At 38.3% G+C, this 11,293-nt stretch overlaps 1 protein-coding gene across 1 annotated transcript; it reads left to right on the plus strand.

The window, feature by feature from the left end:
• Positions 1-1,242: 1,242 nt before the first annotated feature.
• Positions 1,243-5,578, plus strand: ftr84 (finTRIM family, member 84). The gene is made up of 7 exons (XM_042485557.1): positions 1,243-1,967; positions 2,096-2,191; positions 2,636-2,869; positions 3,143-3,299; positions 3,400-3,456; positions 3,629-3,682; positions 4,576-5,578. Exons 1-7 carry the CDS (start codon positions 1,395-1,397, stop codon positions 5,115-5,117), a joined length of 1,713 nt encoding a protein of 570 aa, XP_042341491.1. The 5' UTR covers positions 1,243-1,394; the 3' UTR covers positions 5,118-5,578.
• Positions 5,579-11,293: the final 5,715 nt, after the last annotated feature.

Below are 11,293 nucleotides of genomic sequence, written 5' to 3' on the forward strand. Positions count from 1 at the left end.
CCCTATGGAGGAAACTCTTTGCTGGATGCAAAAACAGACAGTACTAAAAGTATATGCATAATCAAAAAATATAATCAGTGATTTTAAGATCTGTTCTAACCCTAACCCATCTCAAGCTTTAAAGCATTTTCAATCTGGCATTTACCAAATTATTATTGATAAGTAGTTTACAGTAACTGAAAAACAGGAAACATATAATAACTGAGTTTATGTTGTTGTGTAGTTTTAGTCTGCGTAATCAGCTGTCAGTCAGTTTTTAATATCTTATTACCCACTTTCAAATAACAGATTATGTCTTGCCACTGGTACTGCAGTGTTTTTACCTTGAGTTGTTTTTCAGGATGTACTCCTATGGGTACCCACATAATGATACTGATGCTCTCTGTTTTGTTCACAGGACAAACAGAACAAGTTGTTTTGACATCATGCACCATCATGAAACTCACGGCCCAGTCATTCATGGAGAGCTTAGGGGTGTGGGACCAAGTGTCTCCTCATTGAAAAAAAACATAGTAATACCCCACCCAGTAATGTTGTATTTTGGGGAAAATTGAAGTAAAACAATAGTAGACAGTTAAACTAATCTGTAATGGAATAACTGACTGGTTTCTGAGCGGTGTCTATTTTTCATCACTTGCACAATGTGCTGACATCGTGTGTAATGATGAACCTTGTTTTGTAAATATAAAAAATGTTAATACTTAAGCAAACCACAGTGTCAAGATATCAACTCATTATCACTTAATTACCAATACCAATGCTAGTATATATTTATCTGAATGAGATTTAATCATTCATGCTCTTAGTCGCCTATATATTCAGCTGCAGTCCTCGACTCCAGGGGCTCCAGGTAAAGAAGCCCATTGTGGCTCTGTCCTAATTAAGGATATCCAGTATATATATAGTATATCTTAATAGTATATTAAGAGGGTTTAGTCTTCATTGTAAGGTATGCAGATATGAGTGACCATCGAAGGTCCCTTTTTCCAATTTTTTGGGGTGCACTCCTGCCTATATTGGTTTTAATTTTGCTGACAACTTGACCTCACTGTGTGAGTTCACTTGATATTCCAGCTTGTTAAGCAGAATCCGTCACGGTTGCATGCCTCGGTACTTTCACTGACATGCTGGGAAAGGGATTCTGTGGGAGGACTTCACCATGTGTTTACAATAGAAACAAAGCATTCCCTTTAAATATCAATAGAGATCAGCTTTGACTCTGGTTTGACAAGGAGTGGATCACAGGAGTGTATGTTTCGCCTCTCTCTTGACTGAAACAGAACTTTGAAGACTTACTTGAAGACTTACTTTTAACAGTTCAGAGATTCAGACGGGTCACAAATTAACTATTCTGATTCTGATTTCGTAACATATTTGTCTGAACCAGCATCATCATGGCGGAGTCTGGTTTCCCTTTACCCCCAGATGATTATTGTCAACTGTGTGTTGACGCACTGAGAGACCCAGTAACCATCCCCTGTGGTGACACCTACTGCCTGGAGTGCATCAAAATCTACTGGGACCAGTTTGACCACATGGGCGTGTACAGCTGCCCACAGTGCCGCGCAACCTTCACACCACGACCCGTGCTGAGACGTAATCTGCCGGACGTGCACCATGAGCCACGGCGCCAGCCTCTGGAGCTCACTCCATTCCCCTACATGCACAGAGAATCCTTCTGCGATTTCTGCGTTGGTCGTCGTAACAAGGCAGTGAAGTCGTGCCTGATGTGCCTGGCCTACTACTGCGAGACGCATGTCAAGCCACATTATGAGTCTTCCACCTTCAAGAGACACAAGCTGGTGGATGAGACAGGCCATCTGGACAGGAAGATCTGCCCTCAGCATGAGAAAGGCTTAGAGCTGTTCTGTCGTTCTGATCAGATGTGTATCTGTGTGCTCTGTACTGTAAGAGAACACCGCGGTCACAACATTGCCTCAGCAGAAGAAGAGCGCATCGAAAAACAAGTGAGTTTGAATGGATTTTGAGTGAACATGTATGACTTGCCTGACATATGACCTTGTTTATGTTTTGTTCTCTTTTGTGACTGTGATTGACAGAAACCTGCCCTCTTATTGTCATGTTCCTCCAACAGAAAGTCCTGGTGGTCACCCAGTCTGAAGTCCAGCACATCATTCAAGAAAGGATGAAGGAGCTGCAGGAGCTTAAGCATAATGTTGATGTTCTCAAAGTAAGATTGCTATGCTATGCTTGCATTGCCTATGCAAAAAACATTGAAAAAATGAATGTTAATATTTAAACTGACATTAAGTATATCAGGGAAAATATAATATGACCTGAGATAAAAAATTGTATTTATTGCATTGGGGTTGTATGAGGTACTTTTCCATAGTCAGTGTATTACCCACAGTAAATGGCGGTCAGCCACGTTGGAGATGCAGGCAGGAGTACTGCCATTGAAGTTGTCACAGTATTCTGCTGTCTATGGGGTCAGCAGCAAAAAGTATTTTAGCCTCCTTAAACCATTAGTAAATATTTTCACCACTGAAGGCAAAACACTAACTATGGATAATATAGCCAATCTTATTTTTTTAAGGCATTATCTGATTGTGTTATCAAATATCACATCCCAAACTCTCCTAAGACCTCACAACAAACTGGTTTTCCCTTTTAGAGTAATGCCCAGCGAGCACAGGCAGAAAGTGACAAGACCTTCCATGAAATGCTGCAAGCAGTAGAACGCTGGAAAGCTGAAATCCATCAGATGATAACGGCCAACATGCAGGCAGCAATGTCGCAGGCTGAGGGTTATGTGGAACGTCTGGAGCAGGAGATACTGGAGCTACAGCGCAGAGATGCAGAGCTACGGCAGATCCTGGAAACAGAGGACAACATTCACTTTCTGCAGGTGCTGAAAGGTCATATAAGGGCTGCAAGAAATACTAACATGTCTTCATCCTTATTGTGTAATGTAATATTGATGGAATGCTCCATTTTTTGGATGAAGGTTGTACACTCACTGCTATTAGAGACAGTGAACTTTGACTCGATAGTACACTGTGGGCAGAGATGTTTACACATTCAACACTTGAATCTGTGTGTTGTGTGAACTCTCAGAGTTATCTTTTGTTAGACAGAGAAGAGTTTCATTGTATCTAACATATAAATACTGGTTGAATAGAATTTTCCGACCCTGTGCGTTCCTCCTGAAGCCATGGTGCCCAAAGTGCTCATCAACCCTCAGTTCTCCTTTGGAGAGATGAGCAAGACGGCCACAGAGATGAAGGAACATCTGGATGACATCTGTAAGAAGGAACTGAGCAAAATCTCCAAGACAGGTTTGAGCCTAGTTAATGACATTTACAAAATATCTTCATACTGTGAAAACTTTAAAGTGTGTCACTAACAGGTGAACATTCTGCTGTATTATCTTAACAGTTAGTGAAACCCCTGTGTACATACTTTTGCCAAGAAATGGAGACAAACGGCTGAAAGGTAAGTGTGTGTTTACTGAAATATGTATAATAGATTAAATATATTTTTTTTATTTTGGTTTAGAGAACAAGGAACTGGATTTATGTAATTATGTAGTTCAACTCAGATTTACTAAAACATAAACAATAAGATAAAATGTGTCACAAAATAATGTGTGTCCATATCCAAATAGTTCCTTCCAGGGTTGATTTCCAGGAGCCAAAAACGAGGACAGACTTCTTAAGATGTGAGTAAATGATTTACAGTTCTTTCTTACACAGGCTCCACCCGCTACTGAACTCTTTTGGTAATATTAGTACTTTAATCACTAGCATGTGTTCACACACTGAGATCTGAATAAACCCAGCCAATTGGAACGTGCTTACCTGATTATGTGCAGACCCCAAAGTATATAAGGTGGCAGCTCACCTGCATTTCACCTGTTCTGTTTAGCAACTGCGATTTGTACACTGCTTGTCTTTTGACCCCTGCAGGGTTAGGCCAAAGCTCCTCCCAGTTCAGATGTTGGGTTGGGCAGGCAATGGCAACTGACATTGGACTAGTCAGGAATAGTGTGGCTTGGTCAATGTCATGTCACGACAGGTGCTCATTCAACAGGCTCCATCCACTGTTCTATTAGCACAGCCCTCTACCTGGGGGCCCTGTTGCTTCAGTGCTGCTTTCTGAAGACGGTGGATGCCTGACAGCGTGCAAGCCACGTCATTAGTTCAGGCATTCAGGTACGCACGTCCTGATTGGCCGGCTACTTTTATTCAGATCTCAGTGTGTAAATTAATGCTGGTGATAGGAGGTATAGTAATAACGAAAGAGTCCAGTAGAGTGGAGACTGTGCTATTAGAACTACACTAGGGTTACAGTATTGTAACCATTGTTCATTTCATACAGAGCCTATCACTGTTGTCAGAATCAAAGCTGTGACTGATTTAACTTAGCTGACAACAGGAATAAGCATTTATATTTGATTATGTAGTACTTTTAGATATTAAGTTGTTGTGAGTGATAATCAGAGTGAGGGAAAAGGAATGAATGAATGAATGACTGCTCCTTTCTTGATCAATGTGATGCTCCACATCGAATCATAAATAATAAATACATTTGCATAATGCTGTCTTTGCTCAGACCTCTGCAAGATGTCCTTCGATCCAAACACAGTCTATAAAGAGTTGGTCCTATCAGATGGAAACCAGAGAGTCACACGGAAGAAAACAGTTCAGTTTTACCCAGATCATCCAGAGCGCTTCGATGGCTTCTCCCAGGTGCTGTGCAAAGAGCCTATGACTGGTTTCAGATTTTATTGGGAGGCTGAGTGGAACGGGGAGTTTTCCATTGGGGTGGCCTACAAGAGCATCAGTCGCAAGGGAAAGAATTCGCACAGCCTGCTTGGCTACAACGACAAGTCTTGGAGTCTCCTCTGCTCAGACTCAGGCTACTCTGCCTGGCACAACAAAGTAGACAGAGACCTTCCTGAAGCCCGCCGGGCCACACGAATTGGGGTCTACCTGGATTATGCAGGAAACACTGTGGCCTTTTACTCAATATCAGAGAATATGGAGCTTATCCACAGATTTAAAGCTCAGTTCAGTGAGCCCTTGTATGCTGGTTTTGGTGTGGGCTCCTCTGTTACCCTCTGCCAGCTGAAGCAGAATCACAATCCTTACTAATGATAATGCCTCAGTGAATGTAATTCCAAGGCAAATTTCTGTTTGTAGAAGTACACTGTGATTTAATAGAAACACTGCAAGTAATGAATCCTCTAATGCAAATAACAGAAAGCTTAAATTCAATAGTGCTGTTCCTAGAAGCATTGGCATGCTGTGGCTAAATTCATTTGCAGACAGACAACAAAAATATTGTTTTTGTATACAGTAAAAACAGAAATTTAGATGCTTTGAATTACAGCAAGTAACTTTCACGGTTAAGGTGTAAAGCAATTATATTAAACACTGAAAATGCCTTGATAACAAGACATTCGCTATGTTGTTCTGTAGTAGCATAGTATGGACATATCAAAAACTGGCTCTACAATGGACCATTCAAGCTTTTGTGTTGGCCACCATAATTCTCTTAAATGTCTGGTTTCACGTCTGCAACCTCAACACTAGATGGCAGTATATCCGATACACTGGACCTTTAAATGTTTTATAATATAATATATTGATTAATATTTATATAATTGATTGATTCATCAATGTATTTATTTTGAACATGTAAAATAGAACAAAAACAGTAGATAAAAAGATATCTATAACAAAATATTCTTTTAAAAAAAGAAGTGATAAGATGTTATTGATTTAATGATTGCAATTGATTTAATGATTGTAAATAACTGAAATGAGTTTAGTTAGTCATGTATATCATTTATTGTTGATAATGCAAACACTGAAACGCAATGCAAATGCAAACATTTTTATCCTGATAATAAACACAGTAATCAGCACTAGGCGCTACATGTATTATTGTTGTGGATGTATATAATGGTAATGTACAGACTGTTGATGTCATAATTTGTCAATAAATAACATAAGCAAAAGTGGACACAATAACTATGTACTTCAAAACACACACAAAAAAAATAATCAGTAATTCTTTACTTCCTTTACATGACATTAAAAGAAGCCCAATTTGATCATTTGTAGAAAAGCATTTATTCTGCACCATGCATTATGTATTTTCTGATTTTAAAAGTGTGAAATAAAATACCATAGGCTTTTTCTTGATGTGGCTTCTTTTTTTCTTTTAATTTTCTCACATCCTATGTAATAGACCTTATCGTAATGAGTTTAGAGTGATGTTTAATAAACTTTCTCTTCTATTAAAAATTGTTTGTATGATGTTACATTCTAACAATGTAAAATAACATCTATCCTTCCTGCAGGTTGTAAGTTCTCAACCACTTTTGATACTTCAGCATCAGGGTGGATGCATATGCTGTACATGTTCAAACACTTTACATAAACACACTGAATGTAAACTTAAACATGTACACTGCTGAACCCTAAACACTCAACATGACCTTCAACAGGCTGCACCAAAAAAATGCCTACTGAACAAGTGTAAAGCAGTATCAATATCTTCAAATTTATAAAATGTCATTGACTGAAGAATCAGAATTTGGATTGTAAAGTAGGCTTTCACATACAAGGAATTTGCTTTGGTATCTTCTTTTAGCTCACATGATTTGAAAAAGAAATTATCTAAAGGTTTGTACAACACTGCTTTACATGTTTGCCATGTAACAGACACCAAGCGTGGCCCTATGCAAACTCACAGGTGAAGGAAGCAGTCAAGCAGCAAACTGCTACAGAAATTCAGAAATGCAATACTGCTCACAGTGCAATAGTATTAGTATGTATTACGACATCTCTCGTTGTTGCTAAAAGTAAATACACAAGAGCCAGTTTACATTTATTTATGTGGCATATATACCTAAGAATATATGTTATAGGGTGGAGGTAACATTCTAAATATGCATGGAGCTATTTATTATTGTATAGTAATGTTTTCATTGCATGTGCTATTCTATTCTACCCTCTACAGTGTGTGTAAAAGTTAGCATACAGAATGAAAAATATTAAAGCAGCAGTACTGTTGTGTTTGTAAACCAAAACTTTAAGGTGAACATGAAGTTTTCTTGTAAACATACAAACACTATATACTTATATACTTACATTCACCTGCACCAGAACTCAAAGTGTGTATCCTTGAGCTCTGAGAAATGTGTTGTATGCATTTCCTTCCACATAAAACATGAAACTGATGTTTTAAAATATTCTGAATCTTGCATTGTTTACATCCATTTCTACTATCTAGCAATAGTTTTCTCTGCATTGTTACAGCCATCTGTACACCAGAGGAATAGTATCCAGTCTGTTCTTATACATTTCATACATTTTTCTACAAAAAGCAATTCACCAAAATCTTTATATATTCCATGTGACCATAAGCCAAATGACTGATTCTAAGCCACATACCACTACCGTCCAAAGTCAACCACAATGGCTCCAGGATAGACACAAGTGCCTAAATTTAGCACAAATTTGCTAGAGCTGACAAAGAGGCAACTGGAAGCATCTGCACCTATATCATCAGTCTTTACATCTGTACTTTAGACATTAAGACGTAAAGATGTTAGTGCATTGGTTACGTAATTTTACACTAAGTACAAAACGTCATTCACGGGGTGCAAATTACAAGGTATCATCAAGCTGTTATATGAGCATTTGATGACATGTAAAATCATTGACATGTTCTGTAACCCAGGTGCATATACTACAGTAACTTGCTGTCAAATAATTATCAAACATTCATCACATTCATTTTTTATACCTGTATAGGATCACAGTGACAACTATATATCCTAATAGACATATGGCAAAAGGTGTGACAGGACACCGTTCCCTATCTTATCTTGTTTTAAATAAAATTTTCATTTTGCAGCCTGTTGACTCATTGTTGTTTTTGTATTGTATTTGATTATGCCAGCCCTGAACCAAGTAGTAACAGCCTGCAAGGCTATTTGTCTGTCAGTGCTAATATTAACCTCCCTGCTGCCTGACCAGAAGTCCAGACTCTGCTCAACTCTATACCAGGTTTGTATCAAGGTCCAGAAGCTTTAGATTTTGGAGGCAAATTTGTTGGAATAGTATGCTATCGGTGTGCCTTGAAATTTGTTGTAAAGGTTTGCTGAATGAAGATTTGTTGTGAATTTTTTACCTCATATTCACAAGCCGTAGATGTTCAATTTCAGAACCTCTAAATATGTCTCTTTTTCTCCTTCACAGAGACGACATGAACAGCACCTCATATGGTTTTCACCTTCATTTTAAAGCTTTGACCATGGCTTCAGCTGCATTCAATGACATCGTGGGTCTCCCTTTGAATATTTATGTCATGTGGCTGATATTGACAGGGCCCAGAGAGACTTTGGCCTCAGAAATCTTCTCCCTCAACCTGGCTATGTCTGAGATCCTTTTCTCTTTATCCTGTGTGTGCCTCATAGCACATGTACAGTTTGGATCACTCCTTGGGTTTAAAGTCTTCATTTTCTCACGTGGCCTTCTCTTTACAGCCCGTCCTCTTTTTCTGTGTTGCATCTGTGGCGATTACTATCTTGGGATCGTCCACCCTGTGTTATTTCTCCGATTTAAACCAATGAGGTACAGGGTGGCCTGTTGTCGTGCTGTGTGGTTGATTACCTTGGTTTCCTGCATCTACTCTTGGTGCACCTATTTACATTTACAGTTTCTGTATGGGTTTTTAGTCCAGAATATTCTATACCTCTCAGTAATGCTCTTCTGTTGCTTCTCAGCTCTGAGGGTTCTGAAACGCCCTGGGCCAGGAGAAAAAATAACAGAGAAGAAGAAGAGCAATGCAATGAAGAGAAGGGCCTATAACATCATTTTGCTTATTGTGATTTCCTTGGTCGTTAATTTCCTTTTGTACATGGCTCTTATCCCTTTCCAATATTGCTTGACATGGCTGGAGTATAGCAAAGCCTTAACTATTTGCACATCTGTTGTTTTAATAACTGGGTTTCTACAGCCTGTCCTTTACCTCCACAGGACTGAAAAACTTCTCTGCTTCAAGAGGCTCTAATTATCACTGTCAATATACTTCTGTAACATATGTTTTGCAGTGTTTACTAGTTCCTGGTGCATTTGGTTTATATCATAACAATTATAACATTTGCTTGACAAAGCACACATTTGCAAGACTATTATTAAAATGTAATATATTAATGAAATTGCTGTAATGCCAGTCTGTGCTCAAAAACCGCTGGTATTCTTCCTAACTTGATTCTGCTTGCTCTCACGGTGACATCCTTTACCTCAATTATGTAATTTTTCGTTGGTTGTGACACATAAACTGTACAATAAATGTGCATTGTACATTACTTCATTCAGATTTATGAGGCTCATTTATTGATTTTTTTATGTTTGATAAAAAATTTGTTAGGGATGATGAATTTGAGATTCTGCAACACAACCATTATTATAGCTGCTGTAAAGCAGTGAGTCAAGGCTGATCATTTTGAGGAGGAATGTAAATAAGAAATGAAAATTTTTAAACATTAGACACTTGCTGTAGCCATTAATTTTAGTTGAGAAACTTTGGTCTGTATATTTACATGCATGAAGAACAACCTATACAACACATATTTTGTGAAGGCTAACTCACCTGTATACATTTTATTAAGACTCAGAATTTAAGAGTTGGGTTTGCTTAGAGTGTCTTCAGCTTCCAGTCTGATCCGCTCTTCCACAGCACCAACCTCTTGTCCAAAAATCGCCACTTCTGGCTCAAAACAAAAGAAAAGATGACGACAGCCAACACGCCGAACTCAGGCTTGTAAGGAGCAGCCCACATGCCAGTGGGTGACATCACGGTTGCTGCATCCATTATTTATACATTCTATGATGGTATGTGATTAAACTAAAACCATGTTGTTCCTGTTTCGGGAGGGAAAGAGGAGGTTTTCATTCTAAAAAGTTAAAAAGTGAACAAAACATTACACTAGTCTATCTGTTGACTTTAGAAACTTGGAAGAAAACTTCTTTTGACTCATGGATACTCATTGTACCTGAAAGAATTTAACACATCAATTACTACCTGTAAATTTAGGTTTTGAACTAACTTTGCATTTGCTTATAATTTCCATATTCACTGAGAGAACTGAGGTTGAGCAGGTGATGCATTACAAACACCAGGACTTCACATCTGAGGGGAGCATTCGTAATCCTGCCCAGACAGGTCAGAAAAAAATGTGGTTTGTGTCAATTTCTGTTAAATAACTGATTTATCCTACATTGTTAATATTATTATTGATAGAATTATATCATACAAAGTTTATAACTATATTCAGCTCAGTTGTATTCTTGGTTTTGATAATACAACTCTGCGGTGCTGTATCTGTGTAGAGCAGTTTCTAGCTGTGGTTCACCCTGTGCTGTGCCTCAAACCACTGAGGTACAAGATGCCCCCCTCTGTGGTGGCTTGGGCAATTATCATGGGCTTATCTTTATTTTACACAATCTTTCCCACAGTGAAGATTGTTGTTTTTGTAAGTTAATGTGTAATCTTAATGTTGGTGATGCTGTTCTGCTACTTTGCAGTCCGTGTGGCTCCAGAGAGACCTCGGCCAGGGGAGGGCAAAGGGACAGACACAACAATATGAAGAGAAGAGCTTCTTTCACCATCTTACTGATCATTGTGTCATTTGTGAGAACATATCTCCTTTGGTGTGTTGCTATTCTCGCTAATCTAAGAACTTGGTATACATATGGTAGGAGAATGATAGTAAGAACTTGCACTTCCATTACTTGTATCAATGGATTTGTTCAGTCGCTCCTTTACCTGCAAAAGACTGGAAAATTGCCTTGCAGTAAAGCTATGTGAGGATGTGCATAGGGTGAGCTTTCTTAGCCTATGTATGGATGTTCATTTCTGACCACTGGGAAAAATACTGTTACTCAAAGGTCTTCATTTTTCAACAGGGGTAAATTCATGATAGCATAAACAGAATACTGAAGATGTCTCCCATTGAGTGATATATAGCAAAATTACTAATAAATAAAGCAAATTAGACCATTGTCTTAAAAAGAAGAAAAGCAGACCAAGGGGTCAGACTTCCTATCATCTTCATTTAAATTATAAATCCTGAGTCTTTACTGTATTACATTTTGGAATGTATTTACATATATGGTAAATTGTTGTATCTCTAGTCCAACAGACACATGAGTCATGTAAAACATCCTGAGCGTGAAAGTTTATTTAAAGCGATTTTGCTCAAATAACATAATTACCCATTGCCATTGCTGTTTGTTTGTATAATTGATGA

Source organism: Plectropomus leopardus, chromosome 4, assembly GCF_008729295.1.
Source record: "Plectropomus leopardus isolate mb chromosome 4, YSFRI_Pleo_2.0, whole genome shotgun sequence".
Classification (NCBI taxonomy): Eukaryota; Metazoa; Chordata; class Actinopteri; order Perciformes; family Serranidae; genus Plectropomus; species Plectropomus leopardus.